Source organism: Aulostomus chinensis, chromosome 6 (assembly GCF_037954235.1).
Source record: "Aulostomus chinensis isolate RoL2024-O1b breed Wild chromosome 6, RoL_Achi_v1.0, whole genome shotgun sequence".
NCBI classification, from domain to species: Eukaryota; Metazoa; Chordata; class Actinopteri; order Syngnathiformes; family Aulostomidae; genus Aulostomus; species Aulostomus chinensis.
The window spans coordinates 28,523,399-28,539,994 of NC_141325.1; the positions used below are offsets into that span (position 1 = coordinate 28,523,399).

Here is a 16,596-nt window from a genome sequence, read left to right on the forward strand (position 1 = left end):
TGTTTATGTTGGCTTCTGTGCAGCCTGGATTGAAGAGAAGCTCCATTTACATCGTGACTGTTGTTTCATGCCTCCGTGGTTTGGAGCATCGAGTTTTCAGGCGTCACCTCACGCGTGAGTGATATCTCAGGAAGGCCTTGAGGGAATTTGAGGGAACTCAAGGACAAACTGAAGAGATTTTGGTGGTCAAGGGTCACTGGGACAGTCTCACGCCACAGAGGTTATTAGTTTGGAAATGCGCAACCTTCTCATCTGTGTGGCTGATTGGGGGAAGGAGAGGATTTTTCGTGCTGTGCCTCGACAGACACCTGAGACCAGACACAAGCTCCAGGGCAGTTCTTCATTAAATTCGAGTCACTGATGCCACATTCACTTTTAAACAGCATTTATTTAGCTTTCTCCATACAATACATTTAATGTACAACAGCACATACTGTATTCTGAAATAACTCTCAGTATAAAATAGGGCTTCTACAATCAAGGTACAGTCATAAAATGCTCTGAGGGACATGACGACGACAGCAACAGTAAAACACCTTCATATAAAGCGCAGGATTTCGAGAGAAGTGATTGTATTAGCGGAGCTGCTGCTGCTGCACGAAGCAGAACTTCAGACCACACCTCTCAGAGCATCCCACATCCTGCAAGAACCCGTTTTTTTTTTTCTCTCTCTCTCTCTCGGTTCTAATTTCACAACTGAGGAAATTTCCAAATGATGACCAACGCATAATATGATCTATTACAACTGCTGAAAAGATAACTTTGGATAATATGCAAGGGTAAATCAGGCTTCGTTTGGATACTGAATATATACCACGGTCAGAGCATACACGATAGGAGGATGCTAGTCAAGCGTATATCGCTACAATCATATATTCAACAGTTTGCTTGTGACTGGAGCTGTTAGGTCTTGATCGTTTCTGGGTGTTTTCCTGACATCAAACATTTAAAACACAGCAAAGGTCTACTGTACGTTCACTGAAGCCACAAGAAACCATAGTTCAGCCAATTATAGATCCATTTAAAAAGGACTCGTGTGCGTGTGTGTGGGCCGACAGAGCGATTATAAATGTCATTTCATAGCATACACACACCAGCTTTTGTGATAGCTTTCTATTACATAGTGCTTCAGGTGTTGAATATTCATCATTCAATGTCCAATCGATATGAGAGAAGGCCGAAGAAAAGAAAGCTAGGAGTCTGAGAGGCCGACCAAACGTCAGGAGAGAGAAAGGAGAGATTTGTCTCAAGTCTTGAGGTAAGCGATGTGTTTCAGTATAATGCCCTACAGACAATCATACAGTTACAATCATTAATTCTCTATTTACAAACTTCCTGATTTACATACACCGTACTGCTCCTCTGTTTAAAACGGAAGAAAACTGAACGCAAGATCATTTCTGTGGTGCAACGCTTGGAGTGGAGGAGGGGACTCAGACTTGTTTGATGAGGTGGGCAATAATGGACTCTATGGCTATTGATGATGGCCTCTTTCCTCTTGCGTACGTTTCTCTCTCTCTCTCTCACACACACACACACACACACACACACACACACAGGCAAGTCTATCTACAACTGTGCAAATTTTCGTGACTCTCGCAAACAACTGGCAAAATTAAATCTTCTCTTCAGTTCCATGGCCTGGTAATGATCTGCGTGTACATGCCTCTCTTGGTTCATGCGCATCAGTCAGGCCTGCGTGATTGAGGGGGCATGTTGAGGGTTTCACTACATGAATGGAGGGAGTCTATTGTGGTTCAGTGGCTCAAACAAAAGAAGAAGCAAGAACTCCACACGACTGCATCGGATGCAGGCACCATGTTGCCTTCCTAGAAGACAAACTCGTTACCAAAACTGCGCCACCTGCAGGTGTGTCTACTGGAGGGGGTTGAATGCAGAGATGAAATGAATGTGCAATAGGAACGAACATTTTGCGCACTTGTTGACACTACAGACCGAGACATGACATCAGCAAGCTTTACGAAGAGGAGGAGGCTATAAGATGCTACAGTACTAGTGCTACCTGAACATGCTACAGATTGAGACTTCACCGATGGGAGACCCTTTCACATTAGCACAGAGCAGGAACCAGCTTTGCTGAGGAGCTCTACCCATTCTGGACCCGGTGGCCAGAACCAGCATCACGCTGCCAAAAGGAGGAGCTCGTTTTAGGACCAATCATGTCCTGTAGTACCAGTTTGAAATGACAAAAGTACCTTTGCAGCTTGATGGATCAAGTACTTAGTAAAGCTGGTTTACTGTGTGCAGAGGAAAGCACCCCATCTGTAGTCAGTTCCTGTCATATGACACACACACACACACACACACACACACACACACACACTTGCAGCCATCTTGGTGAGGACATTCACTGACACAACCTCCATCCTTCCCCTCAACAGATGCTCACGCTGCCCTCTGAAGGCGTCAAAGCCGTTCCGCTTGACCAAAGCGTCCTCACTAAGACGGTGTTACACACTCACACTGGCTCACAAAGACGGCCGTACACAAGCACACAAACCCTGAAGTTAGGAACGATTTCTATCGTCACACAGCACTATCGTTTTGATTATCGTTGAGTAAGAGCTGCAAGTGCATACTGTACCATACATCTCCTGGGAGAGGCACCCTTCATCCCCTCAGCTCAGTCGTTTCTCTCTCACACACTCGCATACACACTGGAATACATTTTTAACCGATCTAAAGAAATTACAATCACATGCTCTGACGGAATGTAGAGAAAGCTCATGCCAGACCTGCAGCTTCAGCCGGGACCACGTCACACCGAGTCGGTACCAAGCATCTCCGTGGCTTTTACAGCGAGCAGATGAGAACGCTCCAGATGTTGCACATCCTTGTCTTTCTCACTCACACATCGGTTTCATCAAGCAGCCCAACAACCACGAGAGCTGACCGACATAGTTTAGTTAAAACATGCCCCACCCTGCCCCACCCCACCCCCCGTCAACGTCTGGAGTACCCACATGTTTTCCACATCGTTCACATGGCGTATACTTCATTCACACTCCAATGGAGTACAAAAAGTGATCAGACCTTGAAAGCGAGTTCATGTGAAGCTGGCTGTGGAAAAAGTACAGAAGAATGTGTTCCCTCTCCGGCTATTCCATCTGCCGCTGGTTAACTTTTTTCTATCCAAAGCTTCTCAGAGTGTTTCACAGAAAGCGTTCTCATGTGCGAGAGCACTTCCTCTACCACGCTCGCCTCTTAGCAATGCTAACGAACGCTAGCCCAGAGGTCTTCTCAGCGTCGACCATTTGGACTTCGAGGCAGGAGAGTCGAACCGCTAATATGGCAGCTAGTAATTCGGCGACTAAATTCTCAAAAAAGTGCAAACGTTCACTTTCTTGTTTTGTGACATCCTGTGTTGTGTCTTAGCTGCATCAGCTCTTTATGTGGTACTGATCTAAGTTCTTGGTTAAAAAAAAAAATTAAAAAGAAATAATATAACTCTGAAAGACCGCCCCCTCAAGCTCAATCTGATCAAAGTGCAGCGCATCAGCGGGAGGGGCGGAAGTGTTTGAACAGGTTCAGATAGCAGGTCCTCGATCAGGGTCTGGTGTGATCTTCTCGCTCTCGGAGAGTAAGCCACCCCCCCACCCCCCTCACACATACGCAAACACACACACACACAAACGCACCCTCACATACACAGAGTCTAGCTTAGATGAGTCTGGCCTCTCCCTCCATGTCTGGCGGTAGATCACACACTCCTGTGAAGTGCATCTCCTTCCCCTTGCCCCCCTGGACCGTCCCAGCTCTGGCCCCTCGTTCACCAAGACTGGGAGAGGACTGCTGGGCCTGGGGGTCTGGTGACGTCCCACGGAGGATTCCACCTGCCTGTCTCTCCTTCAGGAAGACCTCTAGTCGGCGGAGCATCTGCTTGGGATTCTTTTTGGCAAACAGCTCCACTTCTGAAAGGGCGAAAAAGAACACAAACTGTGGGACTCGCGCTAGCAATGCTAATTTGTTGTAACGTGATAAAACAGGCACACATCCCAATTCTCGACAGGAACGATGGATCACATAAATTAGCCAGTAAGAAAAAGCAAGGAATCCACAGATGCAATAGCTCCCTTTTCTCGGCCTGGAGCTTTTGACGTCACGTAGAAGCAGAAGACTTGGCTCACATCAATGACAAAACTTGGAAAGACAGTAGAAAAAAATGGAATCACCTCTTGTACGTCTATACATTCTCTGATTCTTCAAAATGCAGACCTCAACTCTCAAATCAGACTGGTTAATAAATGACGATGGGCAAACTCTGGCATAACAATTGAAGGATTTGTTACAACCAGACGATGCAGTTAAATCCTTCACTGATCTAAGAACAGAGTGTAACGTCTCACCCACATTTACAAATTCGGAGCATCACAAATGCTCTCATTAAAGAAAAAAATGACGGCTTGTGTTATCCGAACTGGAGGACACTGTTATCCTAAGACACAATAAAAGGAAAGTTTAGCAAATTTTACAACATTCTGACAAGAGAAGGTCAATCTTCTTTCCAACTGTGAAAGAGGATATAAGAGAAAGAGTCAGGGAGAACCTTTGAAGACAAATTCCTGTCACAGATATCTGTGAAAGAATCCATTTGCCATTTACACGCAATAAAATAAAAAGGAGGCCAACTTAAAAATTCATCCACAAAACCTACCAAACTCCAATAAAAATGCATTCAAATATCAAAGGCTATTTCAGCAGTGTGTCAGAGACGCAAAAAGATGGAGGGGAGCAGAGCGCTCAAAAGAAAATTGTACCCTTTGAGACCGAGTATCAGCAAGATTGAACTGTATTTGGATGTTTTTTTGTTTTGTTTTCAGAAATAAAGAAATTAAAAAAAAAATTAATGATAAGTACCAAAGCACCAAACACCTCTTATTCAACAAACTCAACTCAAAGTGAACCACGCCTCCTATGATATCCAATCGATCCTCGACTTTTGCAAAGTTTTCTGGATTGATTTACGTTTCAAGAACTCCTCCAGGACATTGCTAAGTGTTTTGTTCCCGAATGAGCTGTGAGCTTGTGATTCCAATAAAACACTTCCTCAACGCATCGTCACATCTCAGTGGCTGAGCATCAGTTGTGCTTTACCTTTTATTACAAAGCCAGAGTCAGCGATGGTTTTCTGTTGGGTCTTCCACAGTTGGTACAGGTGCAGATATGTGGCGACGTAGAACTCGTTCAACACACCCACTACTTGCTGACGGCGATTGCACTCCCTGGGGAGAGGAGAGACGGTGGCGAGATGCAGCGAGACGCCCCAGCAGAGAGAACGACATCATAAACTGGAGACTCACTTGGACAAGGCCTCCTCTCTGAGCACTTGAAGAGCGATGCGGGTCATGTTGATTGACATCACACTGAATGGAAAGTTCTAGACCAAAGGAAAGACACAAGAAATCATTGTAAAAAAATTTGATGTAACAGATTTTTATGAATTTTTTCTTCTGTTCCTGCAGGGAGAATAAAGCTGCACCCTGTTGTAGACGAGCAAGAACTGATCCCCGAACATTGACATTAAAGACTTCCCTTCTTTTAGATGAAGGGAAACGTAGGACTGGGAGACAGAGGAAGCATGCGCCTGCATGCCTGCAGCATGCATGCCAGCGTCTTGTGTGACCTGCTGGTACCTGTGTGGGATGCTGGGAGAGTCTGTAGATGTCTCTGGCCAACGGCAGAGTCTCCGGGTCCATCACAAAGTACAGAGTGTGCATCAGTCCCAGGAAGCCAGTGCCACGCAGGTCAGTGGCTGGATCTGTACCTGCAGCCCAAACCATCCACAACAGAGAGGATGCATCAACACGCACTCTCACTCTCTCCCTCACACACACACACACACACACACACACTCTCTCTCTCTCTCTCACACACACCCCCCTGCAGTGTTGCCTGGTTGGTCTCAATAGTAGATGCTATTCTACTACAGTCGAAGCTTTATTTTACCACGAAAATGGCAAAACACTTGAGAGCTACAGACATAAACCCTCGTGTCTGGTGTTTCACCCTGAAAGCCGATGTTTTCCCAGTGTGTCCCGTAGCGAGGACAGTCCAGCCTGCTGCCAATCAGCTTCTTATAAATGGTCTGCAGGACGCGCATGTGGACCGACTGGCTGTTGTCCACATGGCCTGTGGGAAGCACATACACACGCACATATACAAAAGTTAAAATCAGGGGTTTACTGTAAACATGCGGATGATTACACAAACCGGCCTGGCCACACACACACTCACACTGTGCGATTGCAAAGACCAAATCTCTCTCCTCCAGGAGTTCCCTGTGCAGTCGTGGCGGCCCGAAGAGGAAGTGTGTGAGAGCAGCGAGGCCGGTCCGGCGAATAGTCGGCTGGATGTTCTTCTGTGTGTGTGTGTGTGTGTGTGTGTGTGTTGGGGGGGGAGGGAGAAAACTGCGTTAGAATCATGATTGGACCTGGTTTATTATACTTACACTTGATTCATTTGACGCTATGTATTATAATAATTACTCGATTCAATTATTTTTCTGGTGGGAGGCAACAGGTAAAGCAACACCAGACTCACACTCCGCCTCTAAATTCTCTGCATTTTCAACAAACAACCTTTTAAAAAAGAATTCAAACTGAATTGGAGCTTTTTATTTCGAGCATCTCCACAATTCAGATCTGCTGACGTTTGCTTTGTACACCAGCTCAACACTTCCTCCATCTGTGTCACATTACGCCGCCGCCGCCGCCGTCGCCGTCGCAAGACTAGTCTGGATTTGTTAACTTGTACTTCATTTGCAGAGTGTTTGTTGTTTTCCTCACAAGCAAGTCCCCGAGGTCTGTGGTCTGAAAGTACTGCAGGGCTTCGTTGAAGGAGATGAGTGGCGTCGGGTTTGAGTCCTCAGTGAGAACTGAGAGAATTGATACAAATATTTATTTTAGTATCACAGGCAACATGTTCAATAACTGATCCATCATCAAACAGGTGAAGCTGCTGGAGGCATCTGACCTGGCTGGATGTTCTCCAGAGCCTCCCACTCCTCTCTGGCCTTTTCCAACTCCACGTTTTCCTCTGTAAGGGAAACACAAAGGTGACATTAAAAAAAAAAAAAAAGTGCACAAACCTCACAAGCTACAACACTCAATAATGAATGCCTCCAATGTGCCAGCCCTGCATCATCCAGGGACCTTATAAATCCCCACGCCGGCAACCTGCACTCCTGCGGGAGGCTTTACCTGCAACTGCAGCCTAGTATCTAGGATACACTCTCACGTTCCTGTGGGAAGAGGAGGATGCAAGACAAAGGAGAGGTTGTGTGTTACCTGCAGGCTTAGGCTGGTCCCCTCCAGCTGCCAGAGTCTGCAGAAGACCATTCTGCTTCAGTGCTGAAAGCTGGACAAACAAACAGAGGATTACCTGACACGCCCCCACGTTGCTCCAAGCAGATACGAACAATTAAAGGCAACTACCGGCAAGGATCTGAGTGGTGTGCTGCTGTTGGTGTGGTCTCTGACATTATGACTGATAATCACTCCATTCATGACCTACAGTGAAACAAACAGTTTTTAGACAAAGCTCTCGCTGGGAAGAAACACTGAGGTGGACTAAAGAAACGTGGAGCAGCACTCACAGGTTTATGGTTCGAGTGTCCATTGGTGATCTCCTCCGATGTTTTACATTCATGGGACAAACCATTCAGGCCCTAAGAGAGGGGGGCACACACAGCAGATGTTGACAGCAAAACTAGAGCACAGCTTCACAGCAGATCAATCACACATTATGGCATAAAAATATGTATTTTATGAAGTCCTAAGAGAATTAACATGGTAAGAAAAATCTGAAAGAGTTCTGTCTTCTTTCAGTGAGACTGACTCATTCATCTGGCTGTTGATAAAAGAAGAAAAACACAAGGATGGAGGAACAAGAGGTGATGTTGCAGTGAGAAAACCAAGCTGAGGATGAGAGAAACGTGCCGTCAGCTGCCACCATGGCAACACGCCAAGGGAGCCAGAGCGGGGAGTGCAGCGAGGGCAGAGGGCGAGCTGTCGACCTGAGTTCTTGAGTCAAAATCCTGTACCCAGACTGCTTCAACCAAATAGCCCTTAAATGTTTAATATCAAACAAGTGCACAGTGCAGGAAGGGAACGCTTCCTCCTGAGAGCGGCTCCATAAATACGGCAACAGAACATTTGGTGGACAGACACAGCAGGCCTATGTTTTCATGGTGTTCAGTTGCTGTAAACACAAACACAGGAAGGAGACGTTACCTCCAGGTGGAACGTGACATCGATGTCTTCTTCCATTGCATATGAGTGTTTTGGCTGGCAAGCGTGTTCCTGATCCTGCCCTCTAAAGCCCCCTGAAATCCTGCGCTGAGCCGGGCCGAGGAGCTGCTGCAAGGACCGCCATGGTGTCTGTAGTGCACATTTGTGGGGACTGTGTGTATCTATGCTTTTCCTCTTTCTCCCTCATATATAAATAGAAATGTCCACAGTCAGCAGATTTGTTTCACAAAGCTGTCACTGATGATAGAAATCAGTTTTGCAAACATCATATCGTTTTCCTGTGCAACAGTGATGCTTGTGTGGTCTTCTACGCTGCTCCAGAAGTCTAACCTTGCGTGTGCTCACCGAGGGAAGGGGGCAGGTATCAGTCTACAAGAGTTTCCTGGAGGAAATCCATCAATACACATGTTTCCTGGAAAGCTCCCTCCTGCCTCTCCTCCGCAGATCTGCTTGGCCGGTGGATTGACTCCCCAGCACCGTCAGAGGCGCACAGGAGCTGGAGAATGACATTGCTTTTCAGGGCTGGGCTCCCCCCGTCTGAGACACTTCATTACTTTGGCGCTCGAGACGAATCCAGTGAGCACCAAGAGCCACGGGTACAGTTTAATTTCCTGCTGTTATGTCTTCAGTCTCACGTGCAACAGTAAGACACATTCAAAGCTAGAACTGCAGGCGCCCGGCGGGATGTGGGTCATGGATAGTGTTCGCAGTTCTGAGGGTCAACGCTCCATCTGAAATCTAGAATGAGGAAGTTACCGAAGTTATCAGCATTCTTATTACAGACAACAACGACAAAACAAACCCTCACATATGTGCCTTCGGATCAGAGCTGCACGAAGTGGGGCCAATGTGGCCTGAAGGCCGCGAACGATGTGAACAAATACAAATGACAGGTTGTCACTGAGGTAAAAAATACACTTTAAAAATGTAGGACGCCTAATCATTAGTTTCATAATGTGATGGGGGGGGGGGGCACAGTAACACCGGTCACGCACAGGATGGCTTCCGGTAAGTTTCTCATGCTGCAGTACATTTGTGTTGGCCTGGTTCAGATCGTTATGTGGAAGCGCTTTCAAAAATACAACCTGAATGAAAACACAAAGACTTAATATTCAAATATGTAAAAGCTTAAACAAGTAATTCATGAGGGGAACTTGAGATCTTAGTGTCACTTTGCATTTTAACAAGAAGATGTGTCTTAGTTTGGCTCCCGGCCCGCCATTACATTACAGTTTTAGTCCTCCGAGGCCCCGCTTTAGGGAAGCACAAGTGGAACTGGCAACGTTCATGATGGCTGCACTCAGTTTCGCTGCCAGATCTCGGGCTCCGATATCGCACACGCTGGGCCACTGATAGGACTTCCGGGGACAATCAATGGAGTGCAGCCGTCCTTAATATTTGGAGTTTAAATTTGCCGCTTTGACAACGTCTGCTGTGGAATGGGCCGATCTGGTCAGAGCAGGAGGAAGGTGCTCCCCTCCTGCAATGCAACGGTGGTACCGAGTCATCGGATGGCATTTTCTGGAGTGGTGACGAGTTCCTACTGATGAGGACATAATCGTGATATCTACACACCCACCACTTAAATCCAGCCTCGCAGTTGAACCCAGCAGAGAAATGCTAACGCTTCACTTGGTTCAGAGCGTTTGTCTACAAGCTAAAAATTGCCGATGCAGTTTCTGCAAGAAACTGTCACCCTGGGACATTTCTGCCACATGTGAAATCCCGCTTTCTGAACTGCTGAGAGGCAACAAATTAACCCGTAACACTATCATGATCAGGGTTGCTGCAAAATACCAAGTACATGCGTTAAAGCAGAGCAGAGGAATGCGCAAGCGCGGTTTAATGACATAAGAAGATAAACAGCAGGAGAATGGAGCAGGTTGATGTACTCCGGATGACAGCTGACTTCTGTACAACATCGCAACAGTAGCTGTCGGCTAGCTAGCTAGCATTATCTCTAGCCACCAACGAGCTAGCGGTACGTCAGCTAGCTCGCAGCCCCGCAGGCACAAAAGACGCAGTTACAGCTCCGTCTCAACCCGACAGTGCCAACACCGCACTGACTGCACGCAAGCTGGCCGATTTTTAGTGGCGCACACAGTTGAAGGATTAATGACATTTAAATTATGAGCGGTTGAGGAGTTGAGACCTGCTTGCGAACACCGGAGATGCCAGCTGTCAGGCTAACTAACGGGCTAGCTGCATACTGGACTGGAACGGGGATGGGGGTCTGTTCTCAAACGCGAAATGCGGCCAAATCTCCTTTGTCCTTGCAGGCAGGATAAATAACGCAGCGAGTCAAAGCGTTCCCGAGCGTGTCCGAGAGTTTCATGTGCAATGAAGTCTTTAAAAGTACCTCAGTTTCTGATTGTTTCTCCCTCCAATCTCAGTTTCCCTTCCCCCGTCCAGTGGCCGCCGTGATTTCAAGTGCATCCTGGGAATTGTCGTTTCCTGTCGGGCTTTTATTTAATTACGTCATTGCTCTCCGGCTGAGAGAGCAGGGAGGACGTGTGCTCCTCAGTCTCCAGACATCACCAGTGTACCCAAAGTTTGAGAAAACACAGTGAAAGATTCACACTTCCCCTCTCGACCAATTTAATAAAATCAAAATAAGCAAAGTTGCGCAATGTTGTCCTCTCCGTGTATTAACAACGTCTCCAAGAATTTTCCCCTGAGTTCCCAACACAGAAAAAAAAAAAAAAAACCCAACCCCGCTGATGTCAGAGTAGAACATCTCTCAAGGACGCACCGAGAAATATTGCATTCATAAAAAAGGAAAGAAGAGGCTTTAATCAAGGCTATCATCAGTGCCAGAGTCAGTGAGTCTGCCAGATAACTCGGTTGCTTCCTGGTCCAATTACACAACGTATCTGTGCTGGATCAGTTACTCTATCCTGCCCTTGAATTTCCCCACTCCCCTTATTACACAAATAACAGAACAAGATCTCTACAACTCCCAGCACGTTCGCTTATGTTCAGATTCAAGGGATTTCATGCGGATGGCACTCGTTCTCTGGAACGTTCTTGCTTGTTTTTAGCGCTGCGCACAGGCCAACGCTCAGCCATTCTGCTGAAGTTTGTGTTTTTTTTTAAGCTCAACCAAAAGTATTTGTTTAAAAAAAAACAACAACAAAAAAAACTCCGAAAGTTTATGAGAAGTGCGAGTGAAATACTGGAGGTTTTATTGCTCGAATCTTCCTCACTGCAATGACACAAATACTTGATCCTGAGGTCATTTTTAATCTTAATCACGCAAGACAGAGAGTGAGACCTGCTCTCTTCAGTCTAAGTAATCCCGGCTCCTGCGGTTTGCGCTACATCCAAGAGAAGGAGCTGTTACAAAACATTTTGGATCAATTAAGTCGGATATTACAAAAAAAAAAAAAAAAATGGGGAAAAAAAAGGATTTCCTGTTTTGGGATGTAATTCGCCGTCACTTGAGCTTCAGGGAATGTGCTGCTGGCTCGCCGCTGCGCCCCTCGCCTGCCCGACGGGCCAAACACCTGCGCTCTCTGGAAAACTGTCAGTCTGACAATCCATCGAGCAACAGAGAGAAATCTTTTCATGAGCTCTGACTTTCGCGATTTAAGAAAAAAGAACATTTAAATCAATGCGTCTCCTCCTTGCCGGGGAGGAAAATTTGCCCAACCGTGTTTTTTTCCCCCCTTTCTTTCTCTCAGTCAGCTGGAATCTTTCCTCACAGTTGTTCGTTTGCTTAAGGAAGGAAAAGGGAGTTTTTATTTGAGGTTTTACGTCGCCGTCACCGCTTCCATAATAAAAGCATAAGCACAAATGACGCTGCAATCTTTTATTGACTTGCATTTGTATTGTGATGCGACTGCCATCAATAAATAAAACACTGCAATAAAAGGGAAATTTGACAGCAAAGGGATGGGCAATAATCGGGGCGTTATCACACTGAAACCATGCGCAGGTTATGACACATTTCCCTGCTCTTACATGCTGAGGCGTGATGGATGAGACAGGCTGGACACACGTCACCTGATTGTGACAGTGGCAGAACTTCTCACACAGATTTTCTATCAAGTGGAGCCGTAAAAACCTCTCCAGTCGGACGAGAGCAGCGCTCAGATGCATCACATTCGGTCGGTCAGCTTTTACAACGCAGATTCGTAGGATTTGTTTTGATTTGGAGCAGAGTTTCATTGGGAGCTCAAAGCTCAAGAGGCGTCTTGTGTCAGCAGGCCCGACTCATTTCCATACAGACGCTGTTCGCCATCCTTTGCCTGAGGTGGTTGGCGAAGTCCACCTGGGTCTGAGAGAGCACTTTGTTGATGATTGTCTTGGGGATCCAGCCCTGCAGAGAGCAATGACAAAGGTTAACACGGCAGTCACGTGTTGCTGGTATCTGACGCGTCATGAAGGCGCAGAGACCTACCTTTAGATCTATATTTAGTAACCAGGTGAACTTGGTCTTGTTTGGGTCTTCAGCGCAGGGCTTCATGACGATGCAGGTGGGACCGTTCTCCGCCCTGCAAATTCAAACTGTATTGCATCACCCATCGACTGCACAAAAACGGTTGGTTCATTTCTCAAATTTCTTTATTTGCTTCTTAAATGGTTCCTGCTTCGTGACCCCCCCGTGACTCACCGGACAACGCCTCTCTGCTCCGGCATCTTTGGGTGCTGGGTGGACATCCCTGCCAGGAAGCAGGTGGACCCCCGGCGTTTAGCACAGCGAACACTGACGAAGTCCCTGGGCCCCACCACGTTTCCAGGCGTCTCTGCAGACACCTCATGAGTGACCATCGTGTCCCGGCCGATCTTCTGAAGGATCTGCGGAGAGGGAGAGACCTCAGCAACTCTCAAGCTGGGACGTTTGTGTATCTTAAATGTGGATGACTTCTGTCAGCACGTTATTTGTTGATGTTATTTTACAAGTTTTCAGAACATAAATATGCAAATGAGGCGACAGATAATTAAACGTATTCCAATTTATATACGTTTTCCCAGGACAGAAGTCTGATTCGCCAGTGTAATGGAACCACTTCTGGGAACGAGCCACTCTGCCACCTAGTGGACGGTATTGGTATCTCAGCTGGAAGGATTTCTTTCAGTTTTATGGCCTCCTGATGCGATCGCTCGTTGTGTGCCTCCTGTCCTTAGTGTTTGTTTTCTTTTGTTTGTGTTTGTTTTTTGTTTTTTGTTTTTTACTATCAACACCTTCTTAAAACTGTGCGGACGACCTCTGGCTGGAGGAGCGAGCGAGTGCAACGCTTACCTGAATGACTGAGCCGAGTACGAGCGGATGTGCAGACAGAGTTCACACTGCGACTTGCAGCATTGTTAGCGTTTATGCTTTCGTGCTATTACACCTTACACACTACGCACGTACACACTAGTTGGCAGTGGAGCTTTGATGCTGCTGTGTTGAGTTTCTTTGTGTACTTCAAGCAAAAAAACCCCAGACATTATATTTGATTGATTTGGACTAAATGATAGAACCTCCCTCAAGGACGTTCTCCTGCAAGTCCCAGACCTGATAAACAGCCTCGGTGGAGTCCTTCTCAGATTCAGAGGAGAGCTGATAGCCCTTACAAATATAGATCAGATGTTCCGAAGCTTTTTGCTACAAGAGGACTATCAAGATGTACTCTGCCCTTCATGGCATCGCTCCAGCAACTCAGATAATGAGGTAGTGGTATATCGGATCAGGGTGCGTATATTTAGAAATAGTTCCTCTCCGAGATCGCTGTTTATAGACTCAGAAGGGCAGCAGGAGAACAGGAGAAATTGAACAGGAGCGAGGAGACGGGGCGAGATGTCTCAGAGGTCAGATGTTGCCGATGCACCTTTGAAGACAATCTCAGCTGTCGGGCTCCAGGACCAGAGCTCACCAGTAAGAGTTCAACTGTGAAATGTTCTTACACACAAGTTCCATAGCTGATATCTTAGTTTGTGTGACAGGATATCTGAAATTTATACATCCGCTAATAAAATACAAGGTCACGAGACAGAACTCATGTGAAGGATGAAATCTGCATATTTTTGGTCCACAAGTAGAAAAGCAGAAAGAAAAATGGAAGAAAATGTTTGAAATTGAGCAGTGATGCTGCCCCCCCCCCACTCTCTCACCTTGACCTGCTTGACATTGGGGTTCCACTCGCCCATTTGCTCCATGTTCCCCACCAGCTCCTGGTAAAGACTGTCTGGGTGCTGCTCCAACACCACCTCCAGCTTGAACACCTTCCCAATATCAGGCAGCATCTTACTCAGGACTTTGTCTCCGTTTGCCTGAGGAGGAATTCACATCGCTGTTGGAAATACTCACATATTTTCTCTCCAGTTTGCCAAACACAGATTCCGTCACTTTATCCAACGACAGAGAAGTGCGGAACCGCCATCTTTACTCAAACTTGAGAAGAAGCAGCTGCTCCTGCATGTTTAATGATTTAAAACCTCAGAGAATCATCAACCACCTCCGTCTTTGCCTCTCTTGATACTCACAGCTGTGGTTTCGACGGTCCAGCCCTCCTGTTCGCTGAGGATGCTGATGGCCTTCAGGAGTGCATTCTCACCCTGCCTCACATAGGACAGCTCTTCCTCAGAATAGCCATCCTCCTCCTCCTCAATCCGAGAACCTTCCGGTGAAGAGATTAAACACATTACTAGACTGTCAGAATGACGTGTGTTTCTACGATAAATCCCTCACGCTGAAAGAAACGCCCACTGAAACATCTCAACTCAAACGCTGCAGCATCACGGGCACAGAAATGACTCACTGAGAAGGGAGCTTCGTCGGCGGACTTGGTTGATCCAGTTCCTGGGGCCTGGACCTGCAAGTCGGTTCAGCTCATGGTGAATCGCCACCATGGCGTTCCTTTGCAAACCTGGAAGACACAAAGCGCACAATTCGGACGATGTTACATCCAAAGAAAGGAGATTTTAAGTCATGAAAACGTCTTGTCTGATTCACGCAGCCTGTCTTTTTAACTCGGTACAGAACTCCCTTGAGAAAATGTGCATTTCAATCATGATGTATAGCAGGCGGTAAACGAGGCCGAGGCAACAGCACAAGATGTCATTCCACGCAGGACCGCCCGACTCACCTGTCATGTTTCTCATGTGCCGGTAGGAGATGCCAGCACACAGTTTGAAAGTTGCAGGCAACATTTTCAGTTTCAGGATCTTTTTCAACTGGAAACTGCGAAAGCAAATAAATTCAGGATCTGGTTTTGTTGAGGATGAGTGAGCGAGAGTGTCTGAGAGAGCTGTTGGAGAAGACTTGGAATTCTGTCTGTAGATGTTTGAGTGAGCCTGTATATATAAGCACTCTACCCACAAGGCCGCGGGGCTATCACCACGTAGATAAACACACACACATCATCTCACTGTTCCGAGGGCCATGTCGGCAAGGTTGCCTCGCGAACACGACGAGCATGTCTCAGCCTCTCACAAACACAGCGTCAGATAACATCCAGTGCTCTGGCCCACACGCACACCAGCATAGCAGCGGGTGACAAAGGAGGAAGTGGCCCCCTCCCCCCAAAGAGAGAGGTCAGCGGCAGAGACCCTGAGTGACTCATCCGTCCCTGCATGGTCTGTTACAGCCTAAACACTCGCTGGAATTTCATGGCAAGAATTCCATTGAGTTTGCCTCTCTTACTTCTGCTTTGATTGATATCCGGCTCTAAGTGTTTTGCCACAGAGTGGAAATTAACAGCCGAAATGTTCACATCGGTGTCCCGGCCCGTCTGCAAAGGCTACAAAACACACCTTCATTCTTTCTTTTCACCCTCTCTTAGTTTGTTTTACATGTGGCTTCTACTAATATTCTTTATTTATTCCTTCCTTCTATTTTCTTTCTTTAAAGTTTACGAGTTTTTAAGAAAAAAAAAATCTTTGAAACTGAATGTATTTTCTTTATTTTTGAGAGAATTACACGTACGTCACTCCTGGTTTGGTGCGGAGAAGCTAATATTCTCAGGACCTGCAGTTCTTTCCTATCATTGCAATTCTTTTTCTGGATTTTTTTTTCTTGGAAATTCACATTTTGTTGATTAAAAGCGTCCAATTTACTCCCGACATAACGTCGCTAGGACATTAGATTTGGTTGAAGATCTCATCTATGCACGGAGTAACACCACAATGTTTCTCTGACATCGTTTTTCCATGAAAAAAAAACAACTCACTTTTTATTCTCAGTATTTCAGGTTTTAATGGGACACTGGTGCTTTCCGAATACTGGACCAGAACCAACAACCAAATGGGTTGTGATGTCATCAATCATGACTGTAGACCCGCCTCTTAACAGTGAGAGTGGAACAAAACTTTGTGCTTCCATCAGATGAGGTGGAAACAG

The 16,596-nt window shown here is 46.4% G+C and overlaps 2 protein-coding genes across 4 annotated transcripts; both read right to left on the reverse strand.

Annotated features, from left to right (window-relative positions):
* Positions 1–362: 362 nt before the first annotated feature.
* Positions 363–11,323, reverse strand: elmod3 (ELMO/CED-12 domain containing 3). 3 transcript variants are annotated; one of them, XM_086207377.1, is made up of 14 exons: positions 10,630–11,323; positions 8,616–9,008; positions 8,253–8,448; positions 7,616–7,687; positions 7,455–7,529; positions 7,308–7,377; positions 6,994–7,056; positions 6,807–6,895; positions 6,256–6,376; positions 6,028–6,150; positions 5,655–5,785; positions 5,322–5,398; positions 5,116–5,243; positions 363–3,932 (listed from the first exon to the last, which is right to left on the reverse strand). In XM_086207377.1, exons 2-14 carry the CDS (start codon positions 8,675–8,677, stop codon positions 3,682–3,684), a joined length of 1,458 nt encoding a protein of 485 aa, XP_086063503.1. In that variant the 5' UTR covers positions 8,678–9,008; positions 10,630–11,323; the 3' UTR covers positions 363–3,681. The 3 variants fall into 3 exon arrangements, with proteins under 3 accessions (XP_086063503.1, XP_086063502.1, XP_086063504.1); XM_086207376.1 differs by having other exon boundaries at positions 6,256–6,379; positions 10,630–11,312; XM_086207378.1 differs by having other exon boundaries at positions 6,256–6,379; positions 8,253–8,452; positions 10,630–11,312.
* Positions 11,324–12,056: 733 nt separating this feature from the next.
* star (steroidogenic acute regulatory protein) lies at positions 12,057–15,517 on the reverse strand. Its single transcript, XM_086205500.1, has 7 exons — positions 15,344–15,517; positions 15,017–15,124; positions 14,742–14,875; positions 14,370–14,528; positions 12,886–13,070; positions 12,673–12,766; positions 12,057–12,591 (listed from the first exon to the last, which is right to left on the reverse strand). Exons 1-7 carry the CDS (start codon positions 15,405–15,407, stop codon positions 12,472–12,474), a joined length of 864 nt encoding a protein of 287 aa, XP_086061626.1. The 5' UTR covers positions 15,408–15,517; the 3' UTR covers positions 12,057–12,471.
* Positions 15,518–16,596: the final 1,079 nt, after the last annotated feature.

Bases quoted from the DNA above. Each gene is read 5' to 3' on its own strand.
- elmod3 (XM_086207376.1), bottom strand. From the start codon at position 8,677: ATGTGTATTGATGGATTTCCTCCAGGAAACTCTTGTAGACTGATACCT. The intron at 6,380-6,806 runs GTGAGGAAAACA...ACACACACACAG, and splicing joins CAGACCTCGGGGACTTGCTT to AAGAACATCCAGCCGACTAT. The intron at 5,244-5,321 runs GTGAGTCTCCAG...TCCTCTCCCCAG, and splicing joins AGAGAGGAGGCCTTGTCCAA to GGAGTGCAATCGCCGTCAGC.
- star (XM_086205500.1), bottom strand. From the start codon at position 15,407: ATGTTGCCTGCAACTTTCAAACTGTGTGCTGGCATCTCCTACCGGCAC. The intron at 14,876-15,016 runs GTGAGTCATTTC...CTTCACCGGAAG, and splicing joins CCGACGAAGCTCCCTTCTCA to GTTCTCGGATTGAGGAGGAG. The intron at 13,071-14,369 runs GTGAGAGAGTGG...CCCTCTCCGCAG, and splicing joins CCAATGTCAAGCAGGTCAAG to ATCCTTCAGAAGATCGGCCG.